Source organism: Nuphar pumila, chromosome 2 (assembly GCF_984573655.1).
Source record: "Nuphar pumila chromosome 2, dmNupPumi1.hap1.1, whole genome shotgun sequence".
NCBI lineage: Eukaryota > Viridiplantae > Streptophyta > Magnoliopsida > Nymphaeales > Nymphaeaceae > Nuphar > Nuphar pumila.
Genome location: NC_143250.1, coordinates 54,593,572 through 54,610,763, shown reverse-complemented (window position 1 = coordinate 54,610,763; position 17,192 = coordinate 54,593,572). Strand labels below are relative to the sequence as shown.

The 17,192-nt window shown below is 41.5% G+C and overlaps 2 protein-coding genes across 2 annotated transcripts; both read right to left on the bottom strand.

The window, feature by feature from the left end:
- Positions 1 to 627: 627 nt before the first annotated feature.
- Positions 628 to 4,403, bottom strand: LOC149845496 (3'-5' exonuclease-like). The gene is made up of 5 exons (XM_089988174.1): positions 4,364 to 4,403; positions 3,740 to 3,870; positions 3,486 to 3,647; positions 813 to 924; positions 628 to 701 (listed from the first exon to the last, which is right to left on the bottom strand). The coding sequence occupies exons 1-5, from the start codon at positions 4,401 to 4,403 to the stop codon at positions 628 to 630; spliced, it is 519 nt and encodes a 172-aa protein (XP_089844300.1).
- A 7,241-nt stretch (positions 4,404 to 11,644) lies between these two features.
- LOC149845495 (uncharacterized) lies at positions 11,645 to 12,517 on the bottom strand. Its single transcript, XM_089988150.1, has one exon. It carries the CDS (start codon positions 12,515 to 12,517, stop codon positions 11,645 to 11,647), a length of 873 nt encoding a protein of 290 aa, XP_089844276.1.
- Between the last annotated feature and the right edge of the window lie 4,675 nt (positions 12,518 to 17,192).

The following is a 17,192-nucleotide window of genomic DNA, read 5'->3' as shown; positions in this document are numbered from 1 at the left end:
TAAAAACCTATGTATGGCAGAATGACGGATACTGTTGGGCAAAATACATAAATATGCATTAAAAAAACAAAGGTTTTATCTACCATCTTTTCTTTATGTTACTTTCTACTTGCTTCTACTGCGACACTTCTCGCACCCGTTTATTACTTTGGTTGAATGCAAACAACAAATATGGCATTTTAATGAGAACATGACTCCCAAGTCCCCACCAGAGAGGGCCTTTTATAGATGAAAGAAGTACATGCATATATCACATCCCATTTTCAAGCATGCAGTCAACTGACAGAAGAACAGGATGCATAGAACAAAAAGATATAATTATATAAAACCATTAAAACGGGCACTTATATGTGGCAGATGCACATGCATAAACTTGTGTTACTTGGAAAAATGGGGAAAAAATAAAATTTAAAACCAGCAGCAAAAATGATTTCCTACATATTCAAGGAACTTTCAAGTGGCAATGCTTTTAGTAGTACACAGCCTGTAAATTTGGCTTTCATTAAGAAAAGAAGTACACTGACAACATGTCCACATTTTCCACTGAATATACATGACCAATAAATTACATTCATGGAAAGTGGAACAAGCTGAAATTTTACATTAAAGATTAGCACAATTTGAAGATTACATATTTATAAAGTCAATCCTCATGAATTTACCACGTGCTCTATCCTCGGCACTAGAAGTTTCAGGTGTATCTGGAAGGCCATGCAACACCTACTTGGCTAAAATGGAAAAGATCATAAAAACCAAATCCAGACTGGAATTTTACAAAAGGATCTAGACAAGCTGATGTTCTAGATTCTCACCTGATGGAAGATACCAAGAAGCGTAAGCATCGGTAGCAGCATACTGGAGTTGCTCCTTTGATAAAATATCAGCCTCCCAATTTCCTAATCTGATTTTATTGGACTTCTCTAACTGCAAAAACATGCATAATAAACATGTTTTCTTTGCCACAGAAACAGAATTCTGATAAAAAAATACTCACTAAGAGGTTCTAAAATCTAATGTCAAAGAAACAGAATATAATATATGTAAAAAGATAAAACATCAATCGCCATCCATATGCTTCTGAGAAATAAATGTGCCAATCAAAACATGTCTGAAATATCCTATATCCAAGAAAAGTTCCCAAATTCAAACAGGAATTACATGTAATTGCAAGAACTTTACAATGGCATCATTCAAATGATTCAAGAAACCACTGTAGATTGCATCGGCTTCTTAACAGATCTCTCTGATGCCGTTGTCAAGAAACTTATGATCTTGTATTGATGCCTAGAAAATTACAACAGAGCATCATCATCTGGAAGGGATAATCACTGTTGCAAAGGTACATGTACCAGTTAAGAAATGTAGGAAAAAACCATCTAGTTCGCAATTTCTCCCGTGAGACAACAGAGGCTCTAAATATGTTTACTTTTCCATGATGCATTTTCAAATATATTGCACCCCTTGATGATCAAATGCAACAATATTCTTGAGACTACCCAACCTAACTAAAAAATGTAAATCTTTATAACTTCTGATAACATTATACACATTGTTTTGTAGAGAGGGTTGCAAAAGAAGGAAGAGAAAACAAGAAGCGATTAGGATGCAAATGCAAGAAGTGAACTTTCATATTCATGTGAAGCAAAAGCTAGAAGCAATTGCATTTTAGAAGTGATGTTCTGATGATATATAGATGCTCCAAGTGAAGATGCCTTCCACTCAGCTTGCATTTAAGTCATGTAATAATTCATTCAAGCTCTGTGGCTTCTAGCCTACAACTTTATCAATGATGGCAAATGTCTATGATAGATCATCCTGTCAATGCCTCCGAAGTATCTTAGTATCCCCTTCACTGCATCCAGTTTTGGCTCATATGAAATCTTGTGAAGAAAATATAGTGCATTGATATTTCTTAAACTTTTTCCTTTTTTATTCTTGTAGCATTCACATACTTGAATTGATGGATGTTGAAGTTAAAGCCAGCCAATAATTGTATTCATCCCACCAAAAGCATCAATGCAACTAATTTTTGTTCTGTTGTACCTCAACATGTATTATATGTTTCGGTTCTACCTCAACACCTCTAACTCTCCAAAGTTTTCCAATTGAAACCACTGATAAACACCAAATTCAATTTCTTTTACCTGTACTTCAGAGTTGACTAACACAATATTTGACCTCTTCTAGATTAGAACAAAAAAAAGGTTGGGGGAAGTCCTGTGCTTGGGAGCAACCTGTGACTCAAAATTTCACATTTGCATAGAAGGATAATTATGATCTCCATCTTTGTCTCCTCCTAGGAGGGAAGGAGAAACTAATGTTTGCCTATATTGAAAACCACAGGACTGTATTTCCTTGGATAAGTTATCAAATTAGGCTCTTGATGCCTATTTTATCCAGTGCATCAAGATGCATACTACAGGATCACCTTCCTTAAATTCCAACAGCCAATCACATTTTTTTGAACTCTAGGAATAAATGCAACGTTTTCCTTCAAAAAAAATAAATAAACGCACATAAAAGTGGTGTAACAGTTATGTGTTGATGCAAGATAACTGAATCTAGTGGTTCTCATTTTCTCTACCAGGTTAAAAGTGTTTCCTTACCTATGTTGTCAATTTGTTAATTCACCAAATGCCCATGTACATCAAACTTTCTTTTTTCTTTCTAAATATGCATTTTTTCTTGTGTACTTTGCTAGAGTATATATTATAGTATCGCTCCTGTTTTCCAGTCATGCCTCCAAGAAACTAGATGATTCCAACATCTTGTTACATTTCAGCTTATATTTTTTAGCATTCACAACATAAATGTATTGTGGTCAACTCATATTTTTAATTAGGTGCCTGATGCCAAAAGCATTAGTAGGAAATCATCAACTTCATATTAAATATTCCAGATTGTTTTGCATCCTAATCACCTGATATCAACCAGGGTATCAATTATTCTTAGCAGAGACAAGCCTTCCACCTTCCTTCACCTCTACTTGCATGTAGCATTTGAGTGACATAAATCCTTTTGGGTGGGGTTTAAGTTGAAAACATATATTATATTTTAGGAAAAGGTTCTCGAAGTAGAAACAGATGCACATGTGTACACACACATATGAATGTAGATGGATATGCGAACACACACAAACAGACCAACAGACACGTGTTTTTTGTGTTGTAAAGAAGCCAGATAGGAAGAAAGAACTGTTCAGACATTAGGAAATTTGGCCAATAGTACTACAATTTTCTGTTTTGCATCAATATTTAGTTAACCACTCAAGCTTAACCTTAAGAAACTCAATATTGTGTGTAATTTTACAGCTTCAATGATGTTTACGGATGTCTATCACAACAAACCTTTTTCAAATGTTGAAAATCCACAATAACATACATGAAAGGAATGAAGATGATTAAAGTAATGATAATTCACTTGTTTGCATGTTTAAATTTTCAGTTAGAGAGAAGGATGAATGCAATTAAAACATTACAGGCAACCTGTTTGCATATAAGCATTTCAACTAGAGAAGCAAGACTCCATTTCTTGGGAGCTCCAGCAAACTTGGAGTTTGCAAGACCAGATAGATCTTCTAAACCTTTAACATGGACACTATAGTCCTTCAGAATCTTTGATGCATCATTGGCTATGCCAACTTCAACCTACAAATTGGGAAAACAGAAAATCAAAGGGCGCATCTCTAAGAATGAATAAAAAAGAACTTAAGACAACTGAAATGCAAGTTGTGGTTCACCTTAGCTATTGTTTCATCCTCTAATAGAGACTGCAGAATAAGCGGAATTCCAGAATGAATTACATGAATAACAAAACAGTGGGCGGGATCCACACATATTTGCATGACAGAAGCCCTTCTCGGTGCAGCCCCTGTAGATACCAAGTACTACTCAACAATTCCGCATTATACATCACAATAGACTGTTCAAATTTCTGCAACAATTTGTTGGTAACTCTTATCCATAAATGCCATAATTTATCAAACCCTATTTGACTGGGAGAAACCAAATCAGCACTAGAAATAGGCTGATATTTATTTGATATGATACCTCTAACAGCAGTCACGACTCATAGGTCCTTATGGTGATGGTAAGCACAGAACTTAAGTATTCGCTAGAAGTAAAAAATCACAGTTCCCATACAACATAAATTGCAAGAAAAAGGCAAAATTGCAGATCTATTACAAATAGACTCAAAGATGGTCATCCACTAAGGGTCGTCTTGACAAGTGCATGAATGAGAAGAAACCAATTAGTTGAAGCAAACTGGTTGCATGAATTCCGTCCATGAAATGTTTTATTGACAAATTAAGCAGTGCATCTCAAGTGATGCAGAGCCAGATATCGTTGTAAACAGCACATACCTCTCCTGAATGTTGGCCTCCACTCAATATCAAACCCCATGGAGATTTTAGCCACATCCTGCCTTTTAGCATTAACAATATCCAATAGTTCTTTTGCAGCACTCTCGGCATCAGAAGTAATTCTGCTATATACAATTCGCCCAGAAAAAATCATTGTCGGATACTTCATTTTTGGAGGAACTGCAAAACCGAGACGTATCATCAACTCTATGGGAATTTAGTAATTCTATAAACTCAGCCAATATATTAGAACCCAATATGAATATCCAGACCAATAACATCTCCAATGCCTAATCTACGTTTCTCTCCCTCCTAATCCCACTACGATCCTAATTCATCCCATCCCCCACGCAACACAAAATAACATATAAAGAGCTCCACCTCCATTCAGAAGAAGAAAACCATCAAGTACTAATATGAGAATAATGCAAAAACAACACAATTGAGATGCTCCCAACCTAAACTGGGGATCTAAAGTGGTTTAAGGGAAACGAATCTTTAAATAAAGGTGGGGGGAAAAGGGAAAGAAAAGGAAACCAAGTTCAGACAATACAGATTGTTAATAACTCAATCTATTTCAGAAAATCTCCGCAATCTCATCGGTTGTTGCCCCCCCCCCGCCCGACCCCTGCACTGAATCGTTAAGGACTCGATGCATCCTGTGAAAAACAACCCAGAAATCGACCGTAAAGGAAAAAGAAGAATTACCTTGGCAGGAAGAAGGATTCAGGTTCCAAATCCCGTTCCTAGGGATGGAATCTGCAGTCGTTGATCTCGTGAACCTTCTTCCGATCCCCTAGAGGAAGCCTTGGGCAAGCAGATGCCAGAATCCGGCACGATCTGCCTACTTCTCAAAGACAAAATCGAGCTCCAATCAGGCAACCTCCGGAGATCATATCGGTCTTCGTTACTAGGAATCGTCTTCCTCTTCCTAGAAGAAGCATCTTCGAGGAGAGCGAACGCGGCCTTGATCACTTCGAGCTCTTCCTGATCGAGGGTTTCTGTAACGACCCGATCCGGGGCCTCTCAAGCCCAAGTTCGTGGACGTTAGTTCCCAGAGGGAAATTACTCAATAATCTCAAAAATAGCTCAAAATCATGCCAATTTTTTTTTTCCAATACTTGAAGGTCCATACATCCATTTACAATATCATAATCATCCAAAGACAAAAGCAGAGTAAAAAGTAAAGGAAAATCATACTTCTGATGTGGCTGAGTCGTACTAAGTCCTGTGAGTGGTGGCAACAGTCTCTGAACCTACAGTTGCAACCAAAAGAAGGGGGTGAGTCTACAACCCAGTAAGATTCCATTTACAAATAAACACGACCGTTGCAACTGTAGTGAGCTCTAAGATCCTAGTCTTAGTTTAGTTTGCTACTTATGCACACATGTTAGTTATGGGTTTTACCCCCTTTACCGCATCTTTATTATCATTTCAAACAACTCTTCTACTCTAATCGGCTATTCCGGACATAGCCTCCTCGGGCGTAGCAACCCATGTAGACAACTTAGAGTCTACAATATTGGCCAGACTTATGAACCACTCACAAACAACGTAGTCCAAACCGGCCCAGACTACGGACACAGGTGCTGCAGCAGCTCGCCGGTTGCAAGCCGGAAGCAAAGGGACTCAAACGGTAGCTAGCCGAAGAGCCAGGGTGGCTATACCTGCCCCCCAAGGTGTCTCAAGGAGCTATACCTGCCCCCAAGGTTTTGTGGTTCATGCTACATCCTACATGTGTCTAGTGGCAATGTTTTAACCCCTAAGGGTCACCTAGAAACGTCTGAGATATTCCCAGGTTACTCACGAGGTACACACCTCAACATTACCCTAGACCATGCCTCCTAGTCGAGTTCCCATCATACACTGGGTGGTCATCCTAGTGACAACTTTTACTCAACATTCACATCTTGAATTTAGTGGGTTATACAATCCTCAATGTATATCCACTAATTACTTTTAACACATGTTTACATGTTTGAACTACTAAGGATGACGACCCACCACAGATTAATTCACGACCCTTACAATGCCCCTCCCAAGGCATAAGCGTGACATTTCCCAAGGTAATACCTACCTTGAGACTTTGGAACTCTACCCTCAATTTTTCACATAACATATCAATCTCATACATGCAATCATGTCATGCCACTTTTATTTCATAACTCAGAAAATATACATGATCAGGTTTAAGCATCATACTTGCACTTTATAGATTCCTAGGCATGCAAAACAGCGTCGCTTTACAATAAACAAAACTAGCATACTTGAAGCACATGAAATCATATATAAAGATGCCTAAACTAATTAGCATGTGTTTTAATCAACTAAGGAGGAATTTGCAAATGTTTACTTACCTGGAACGCTTTAAATTCCAATTGCAACCCTTGATCTGAAAACAACGAATACCTCGTATCATCAAAATTACCAAAACACCCTTAAACTAAGTTGTCAAACTCTGACTCCATTTTATTCACAAATCCCCTACTAATAGATTCTACCCAAGCCGTAGAATCCATGGATTCAAGAATCACATAGATCTGACTTCGAGCACTTAGCTATGCCTTGTATATTTTGTAGGCATATCAAGGGCAAAATGGTCTTTTTTTTTTGCTCTTTCAATGACCTCTATGCCATCTTTACTCCATGTTACTTTAAGATCCACACTCATAATAACATTTGACCACTCAGGTCCTCAACTCAACTATGATTTGTATCATGGATTCAGTATTCTTGATCCAAACCTGCTTGAAAAGGGTTTGTCTGGATCTAAATCAGGTCGTCTAATTGAATCCAACTTGAGTTTTGGGTTCAAACTAAGATCCAAACCCGAATTCAATTTGTAATGGAAAAATCGAGTCTTTTCTACTTCGATTTTTCCATCGCACTCGATAAATCAATCGCACCCGCATCCGGTTTGTCTCGGTCTAGACTTAGTCGGTCTGACCCATATTGGGTCCACCTTCGGTCTGGGCCGAAACGGTCCACCATTACAAACCCGACTCGGTCTGCTAACTACTTCGGACCCGACTCGGTCCGTTATATATTAATACGGTCTGCTGTCACAACGCACCTATCCACTTCATCATTTTTTTTCTGCAACAGTTCCGACAACATCATTGTTGTCGAACTGTTGCAACCTCTGCCGATGGTTCGATGCCTGCGATGATGAGGGCAGCAACCAGACCTCCTGCCTCCTTGCAGCAGGCGGTCCTCCCTTCCCCATTTTCGTCCTCAGTGGTGACAGCAGCACAAAGAAAATCCTTCGATTACTCTCATTCTTCTATTGAAATGCAGGGACAGGGTTCTCCCTATCCCTGTTTTGCTGCAACTCGCCGGCAACTGTGAGGTTGCCGGCGACCCCCGTGTTTAGACAACGAACAAGAGCAACAACAAAGGGGAATCCCCTCTGTCATTCTCTTCTATCGCAAGGCAGGGACAGGGTTCTCCCTGTCCCTATTTTGCTGCAACTCACCGGCAACTGAGAGGTTGCTGGTGACCCCCCCTGCAATCAGACAAACCACGAGAGAGGGAGACTCACCTGACGGCGACCGACGATGGCTGCAACACCTCTTCCTGATTCACCCTACACGCCCCCTCTCTGCTCCTCTGGTGATCGAATGGGGAAATGAGAGGAGCCCCCCCCCCCCCCATGGCTTTTATAGCCATGGGGGTTGCTCGGTTACCCCCTCCCACCTTCTGAATTAAATGGGGGCAGCCTGCTTCCTCTCCCACGATCTGATTCGTGGGAGAGGAAGGGGCGTCGCCCCTTCTCCTTCCGTAACCCCCCCACGATGGGGGGAGCGTTATAATTCCACCCTCCTTACAAAAAGATTCGTCCCGAATCTTTCTCGAAAATAATTGGGGAAATTGTGCATGCATATATGCCTCATTCTCCCATGTAGCTTCATCTTTACTATGATGCTTCCATCTCACTAGGACCATTGGGACAACCTTGTTTCTGAGCTTGTGCTTCTTAAATTCAATTACCTCAATTGGTTCTTCCCGAATGCTTAAATCTTCTTGGATGTCTAACACCGACTCCACTGTATCCAATATATGTGAAGGATCTGGCACGTACTTTCTTAACATAGATACATGAAATACGCTATGTATTCTGGAAAGCGATGGAGGTAGTGCCAACTGATAGGCTGTAAATCCTATCCTTTTCAAAATTTCAAACGGCCCGATAAATCTAGGACTTAATTTGTCTTTCTTCTCGAACCTCATTACCCCTTTAAATGGTGATATCCTCAAAAAGACATGATCACCTATCTCGAACTCCAATTCTTGTCGCCTTTTATCTGCATAACTTTTCTGACGACTTTGGGCTGCATGGAGTCTTTCACGAATGAATCTGATTTGCTCCTCCATTTGCTGAACCAATTCCGGTCCTAAGGTTTTTCTTTCACCAACTTGGTCCCAGCATAGCGGCGTCCTACAACGTCTCCCATATAAGGCTTCATAGGGAGCCATCCCAATACTAGCTTGGAAGTTGTTATTATAGGCAAATTCAATTAGCGGCAGAATATCGTGCCATGAGTTGCGATACTCTAGTGTACAGGCTCTCAACATATCCTCCAGCGTTTGGATGGTTCTTTCTGACTGCCCATCCGTCGGCGGGTGGAAAGCTGTGCTCATTTTCAACTGAGTTCCCATTGCTTCTTGAAAGCTTTGCCAAAACTTGGAGGTAAATTTCGAATCTCTATCAGAAACAATGGAGTCTGGCACTCCGTGCAATCTCACTATCTCTTTAATGAAAAGATGAGCTAATTGTTCAAAGGAACACGTTGTCTTGCACGCGAGAAAATGTGCAGACTTGGTCAGTCTATCAACAATTACCCAAATCGCATTCATTCCCTTTCTGGTCTTAGGAAATCCTACAACAAAATCCATCGTTATGTCTGCCCACTTCCATACAGGAATAGATAGTGGTTGCAATAGGCCACCTGACCTCTGATGTTCAATCTTTACTTGCTGACATATTAGACACTTACTAACATACTCAGCAATATCTCTCTTCATTCCATTCCACCAGAAATTATTCTTCAAATCCCTGTACATCTTTGTACTTCCAGGGTGAATGAAATATTTTGAATGATGTGCCTCTGCAAGCAATTGTTTCCTAAGTTCCTCATCCTTAGGAATACATATCCGATCCCGAAATCTTAGCATACCTTGGTCGTCTACTTTGAAATTTGGATCTTCACCATCGTTTGTTGTTGACCTGATTCTTTCTAACTCTTGATCTAGGAGTTGCTTTTCTTTGATTTTGTCCCAAATTTCTGACCCTAAGATTGTCTGGACAAACATCAGTCGACCCGGAAGACATTGTACTTCTGCTTTTTGTTCTACAATGCTCACCAGCAGACTTGATATGGATAATCTTGTGACTGATTCTGTTTTTCGACTGAGTGCGTCAGCTACTACAGTAGCTTTCCCTGGGTGATACTTCAGCTTAAAATCATAATCTTTTAATAATTCTAGCCATCGTCGTTGCCTCATATTCAGTTCCTTTTGGGAGAACAAATATTTTAAACTTTGATGATCAGTGAATACCTCAAATTGTTCTCCATATAAGTAATGTCGCCATATTTTGAGTGCAAATACTACTGCAGCTAATTCTAGGTCATGAGTTGGATAATTTATCTCATGCACCTTTAGTTGCCTTGAGGCATATGCGATAACCCTGCCATGTTGCATCAGAACGCAACCCAATCCTTTATATGATGCATCACTATAAACGGTAAAACCTCTAGTGCCAGAAGGCAAAACTAACACTGGTGCAGTGGTCAATCGCTTCTTGATTTCTTGAAAGCTTTTCTCGCACTTCTCATTCCACTAGAACTTCATTTCTTTCTTTGTCAGCTTAGTCATGGGAGCTGCCAATATAGAAAATCCTTCTACAAAGCGTCTGTAGTAACCAGCTAACCCAAGAAAACTTTGAATTTCTGTGGCATTCTTGGGTGTAGGCCAGTTGGTTACCACTTCAACTTTTGCTAGGTCCACCATCACTCCCTCTTTACTGATAATATGTCCCAAAAATGACACTTGATCAAGCCAGAACGCACACTTAGAGAACTTAGCATATAGCTTATGATCTCTAAGTATTTGCAAAACGATTCTCAAATGTTCTGTGTGTTGTTCCTTACTGGCCGAATATATGAGGATGTCATCCACGAACACCACCACGAACTTATCCAAGAATGGTTTGAATACTCGGTTCATTAAATCCATGAATGCAGCTGGTGCATTCGTCAGTCCAAAAGGCATGACTAGGAATTTATAATGACCATATCTTGAACGAAACGCTGTCTTGGCAACATCTTCTTCCCGAATCTTTAGCTGATGATATCCAGAATGTAGATCCAACTTAGAAAAACAGGCTGCACCTTGAAGTTGATCAAATAGATCATCTATCCTTGGCAGAGGATACTTGTTCTTTATTGTCACCGCATTTAATTTCCTGTAGTCGATACACATACGCAATGACCCATCTTTCTTTTTCACGAACAAGATCAGTGCGCCCCAAGGTGATACCGATGGTCGGATAAATCCGATATCCAACAACTCCTGTAGTTGATCCTTGAGTTCTTTGAGTTCAGCAGGTCCCATCCTATATGGAGGAATAGAAATGGGCGTTGTACCTGGAGCTAGATCTATCTGGAATTCGACTTCCCTATCCGGTGGAAGTCCTGGAAGTTCTTCCGGAAAAAAATCCATGAATTCTCGTACAATCTCTACTTCTGTGACTGAAAGTTTATCGTCATCCTCAGTCTTCATATAAGCCAAGTATCCAATCCAGCCCTTCTGTAAATACCGGTTGGCTTGAAGACATGATATGATTGTCGGTTTTGCAAGTTTTCTAACGCCTTGAAAGGTGATAGTTGAAGTTCCAGGGTGTTGAAAACTGACACATTTTCCTCGACAATTAATTGTTGCATGATGGTTGTTAGATAACCAATCCATGCCCAAGATAACGTCCACTCCCTTAAAGTCCAGTATTAGAAGGTCTACCGACAATAGACGTTCTTCGACTTGTACCATGCATCCTTGGATGACTTCATCTATATACTCCGACTTTCCTACTGGTGTCTCTACTTGATACTTTATTTTTAGAGGTACTGGTGAAACAGGTAATAGTGCAGCAAAACTAGGGGTGATGAAACTATGTGTAGCACCTGAATCAATTAGAACATGTGCACTAACACCAGAAATTTGGAGTGTACCTTCCACTACGTCAGGGCTAGTCAAAGCTTCTTGCAGAGTTGCTGCATAAACTCATCCTGGAGCAACTGGTTTCTCCCTGGGTTTTGCTCCTTCTCCCTGTACGGGCTGGGGACATTTCCTTGCAATGTGTCCCATTTGACCGCAATTGTAGCATTTAATATTCTTTTCATCACAACGACCTTCATGCTTGAAGCCGCAAGCCCTACAGTTGTTGCCCTTGGAAGGCGCTCCTCGGTATCGAGGTTTCTTAGCTTCTGGTTGTTCAGGCTTCTTCCCCTGCTGCTTATTGTTGTTTTCTACACTGCTTCCCTCCTGTAGCTTCGAAGATCTGTCGTTGCCTTGCCTCTTCTTGAAAAACCTTCGGGACGATGAACTAGTTTGTCCTTGTTGTACTTGCTTTGGTTTCTCTTGTATCTCCGATTTTGTTGTTCGAGCATCCCAAAACTCGTACCGAGATGCCATCTCCACCAACCTGTCGAACCTCCGAATTTGCAGAGGTCCCACCATCCTCAGAACTTCAGGTTTTAATCCGCGCTCATATAGCTTGAATTTTTGCTTCTCAGTAGATACTAAAGCCTTCGCAAATCTGGATAATGAATTGAACTTTGCGGTGTAGGCTGCTACACTCATACTTCCCTGTTTGAGCTTTCTAAATTCTTCTTCTTTCTCCATCCTCTCGATCCTGGGAAAGAATTGTCTGTAGAACTTGTTCCTAAAGGTAATCCAGGAAACAAACTCTCCACTTCCCAGGACATCTCTGATGGATCGCCACCAGTACTCAGCATCCCCAATTAAGTTTGATGCCGCGACCCATGCTTTCTGGTCCTCTGGGCACTGTATCGCATCCAGTGCTTTCTCCGCTTGCATCATCCATTTCTCTGCTGCTACTCCTCCAGGAGTTCCGTCGAATGTGGGCACTCTCATAATCTTGAACTTCTCGGCCCAAGAATTGCTTCCTGACGCTACTTGGTTTTGACTTTGATGCAGTGAATTTTGTAATAGCTCATACAAAATTCTTTCTGTGGTATAGCCAGGAGGCACACCACTACCAACTGTAGTACGTTCGTGCCGAGGTGAAACTGGTGAAGCACCTCCACCTTCTGCTCCCATGCTCCTTGGAGGTAGACTATCAGATGCGTGTGGAGACACAGGACCAATGGGGCTTGGAACACTTCTCCTTGCAGAGCCCTCACTCACATGCCTTGCTTGAGAAGGGCCTGCTTGTCTCTTGCTTACTTGAGAACCTCTTGACTGGTACGATGTTCCCTGACGAGTCCTCATACTGCAATATGAATAAAGTGATTACTAAAATTTACGTTTGCTTCCACACAGGTTTGCACATTTGACATAAGAACTTACTATTTATTAATAAAAACCACGTTTTTACAACTTTTCACGGGTTCTTCCGTAATACAACCCGTTACTTACTACTATCACTAGGCAACCATAGGCCTTTATTACATGATCTAAACAAAAACAAACACTAAGGTGTCGGGGTACGAGAGGTGTAAGTAGGTTCTTCTTCTTCCTCAAGTCTGAAGGAACCCTAACTGGTGCTGGCACTGCCATGTTGCTAAGAGCACGTAAGTATGTGTTCCTATTCATATGTCCCCTACCTCTTCTCAGTAAGGTCATTCCTCGAAGAGGTTGCACTGATTCTCTTATTTGTTCATTCTCCATGACATTAGTGCCCCTACCTTGTTGCGCCATCGACCCTTGTACACCCTCATGACCGGATGCACCGGGTTGCTCCTGACTTCTCCCGCTACTGGTAGTATTGCTTGGTCCTGCCCTATATTGGCCGAAACGGGACCTGCCGCAACCCGAGCAACATGCTGCAGCTCCCCTACCACCTCGATTTGCCAGTGAACCTCTCCGGACGTGCCTATATGGAGGACGTCCTCGTGACCCTGACGATTCTCCAACGGATGGTTGGGGTGGTGTTGCCTCTTCCTCTCGATCATTGCACCCCCAGTTATTGATTATGACTGAAACTGAGGATGGAGAAAGAACGGGAGGTGTCATACTCCCCATTGCCCTGGTGATGTCCATCATGGCTGTCACGAAGAGCGAAAGAACGGCAACCATCTGATCTGTTTGGATCACATCAGGATGCCTCTGCCTCCCAGAGTTCCTACCGCCTCTACGGTCGCTCTCGTTGCCACTATCGTTGTTAGTATCCATTCCTACTAACAAGAGGCACTCATAAGTTCAGGACCTTCCTATGACTCTTTTGCCACATATTCCTTTGGATGGTTGTAATTATCGTTATTTTAGGACCTTCAACTTAATTCAAATTCTAACAAAAATCTTCCTCTACAATCCAATTTTTCTTATTGAAACCTGGCTTTGATACCACTTGTAACAACCCGATCCGGGGCCTCTCGAGCCGAGGTTCGTGGACGTTAGTTCCCAGAGGGAAATTACTCAATAATCTCAAAAATAGCTCAAAATCGTGCTAGATTTTTTTTTTCAATACTTGAAGGTCCATATATCCATTTACAATATCATAATCATCCAAAGACAAAAGCAGAGTAAAAAGTAAAGGAAAATCATACTTCTGATGTGGCTGAGTCGTACTAAGTCCTGTGAGTGGTGGCAACAGTCTCTGAACCTACAGTTGCAACCAAAAGAAGGGGGTGAGTCTACAACCCAGTAAGATTCCATTTACAAATAGACACGACCGTTGCAACTGTAGTGAGCTCTAAGCTCCTAGTCTTAGTTTAGTTTGCTACTTATGCACACATGTTAGTTATGAGTTTTACCCCCTTTACCGCATCTCTATTATCATTTCAAACAATTCTTCTACTCTAATCGGCTATTCCGGACATAGCCTCCTCGGGCGTAGCAACCCATGTAGACAACTCAGAGTCTACAATATTGGCCAGACTTATGAACCACTCACAAACAACGTAGTCCAAACCGGCCCAGACTACGGACACATGTGCTGCAGCAGCTCGCCGGTTGCAAGCCGGAAGCAAAGGGACTCAAACAGTAGCTAGCCGAAGAGCCAGGGTGGCTATACCTGCCCCCAAGGTGTCTCAAGGAGCTATACCTGCCCCCAAGGTTTTGTGGTTTATGCTACGTCCTACATGTGTCTAGTGGCAATGTTTTAACCCCTAAGGGTCACCTAGAAACGTCTGAGATATTCCCAGGTTACTCACGAGGTACACACCTCAACATTACCCTAGACCATGCCTCCTAGTCGAGTTCCCATCATACACTGGGTGGTCATCCTAGTGACAACTTTTACTCAACATTCACATCTTGAATTTAGTGTGTTATACAATCCTCAATGTATATCCACTAATTACTTTTAACACATGTTTACATGTTTGAACTGCTAAGGATGACGACCCACCACAGATTAATTCACGACCCCCAAGGCATAAGCATGACATTTCCCAAGGTAATACCTACCTTGAGACTCTGGAACTCTACCCTCAATTTTTTACATAACATATCAATCTCATACATGCAATCATGTCATGCCACTTTTATTTCATAACTCAGAAAATATACATGATCAGGTTTAAGCATCACACTTGAAGTTTATAGATTCCTAGGCATGCAAAACAGCGTCTCTTTATAATAAACAAAACTAGCATACTTGAAGCACATGGAATCATATATAAAGATGCCTAAACTAATTAGCATGTGTTTTAATCAACTAAGGAGGAATTTGCAAATGTTTACTTACCTGGAACACTTTAAATTCCAATTGCAACCCTTGATCTGAAAACAACGAATACCTCGTATCATCAAAATTATCAAAACACCCTTAAACTAAATTGTCAAACTCTGACTCCATTTTGTTCACAAATCCCCCACTAATAGATTCTACCCAAGCCGTAGAATCCATGGATTCAAGAATCACATAGATCTCACTTTGGGCACTTAGCTATGCCTTGTATATTTTATAGGCATATCAAGGGCAAAATGGTCTTTTTTTTTGCTCTTTCAATGACCTCTATGCCATCTTTACTCCATGTTACTTTAAGATCCACACTCATAATAACATTTGACCACTCAGGTCCTCAACTCAACTATGATTTGTATCATGGATTCGGTATTCTTGATCCAAACCTGCTTGAAAAGGGTTTGTCTGGATCTAAATCAGGTCGTCTAATTGAATCCAACTTGAGTTTTGGGTCCAAACTAAGATCCAAACCCGAATTCAATTTGTAATGGAAAAATCGAGTCTTTGCTACTTCGATTTTTCCATCGCACTCGATAAATCAATCGCACCCGCATCCGGTTTGTCTCGGTCTAGACTTAGTCGGTCTGACCCATATTGGGTCCACCTTCGGTCTGGGCCGAAACAGTCCACCATTACAAACCCGACTCGGTCCGTTATATATTAATACGGTCTGCTGTCACAACGCACCTATCCACTTCATCATTTTTTTTTCTACAACAGTTCCAACAACATCATTGTTGTCGAACTGTTGCAACCTCTGCCAATGGTTCGATGCCTGCGATGATGAGGGCAGCGGCCAGACCTCCTGCCTCTTTGCAGCAGGCGGTCCTCCCTTCCCCATTTTCGTCCTCAGTGGTGACAACATCACAAGGAAAATCCTTCGATTACTCTCATTCTTCTATTGAAATGCAGGGACAGGGTTCTCTCTGTCCCTGTTTTGCTGCAACTCGCCGGCAACTGTGAGGTTGCCGGAGACCCTCGTGTTTAGACAACGAACAAGAGCAACAACAGAGGGGAATCCCCTATGTCGTTCTCTTCTATCGCAAGGCAGGGACAGGGTTCTCCCTGCTACAAATCACTGTTGGAAGACCGGACAACACTATAAATCGCTGTGAGGCTTGTTGAAGACCTGACAACACTAAAAATCACTGTAGGGGAGTAATTGAAAAAATCATGGGAAAGAAACAGAAAAAGAAAAATAGAAAAATCGTGGGAAGGGGTGTTACGAAAACCTCGAGCAAGAAACAACCGAAGGAAACATGATCCCCACGATTAAACAAAACGCTTTGTTGCTCTTTTTCGATAGTTAAAAGAGGGAAAAAAATTAAAAAATTATACAAGGCCCAAAAAAAATTGGTCCGGGGGGCGCTGCCCCTCGCCAAGGGCGCCCCCTGGACCCGCGCCGTGGGGAGCCCCCAGACCCCCCTCTTGTAAGGGCAAAAACTCTAAATCAGGCTCCACAACAAATTAAGTTGAACGATGCTACCCACGCTGGGAGGAGCCCCCAAAACCCTCTCCTGTAAGGGCAAAAACTCTGAATGAGGCTCCACAACGAATCAAGTTGAACGATGCTACAGTCAGTGTGCAGGTCAGTCAGTGTTTGATGGAGCAATGTAGGATCATCTGCTGGATGTGCACAGAAGTAGAAAGAGAAGGGAGAGAGAATGAGAGGGTTGATGTTCATGGCCTTCTCTAGGGGAAACTCTTTGCCTCTCTTCATTTCTTCTCTAGAGAGAGAGAGAGAGAAAATGTTTTACAGTGTTTTACGGAAAAGGAAGAAGAAGAAGATGACGATGAAAAGTTCAAAGAGACATTTTTGATGACTCAGGTTCGTTTCGCCAGATGACCATCGGATCACCGACTCACCATCATTTCGTTAGATCACCATCGGATCGTCGG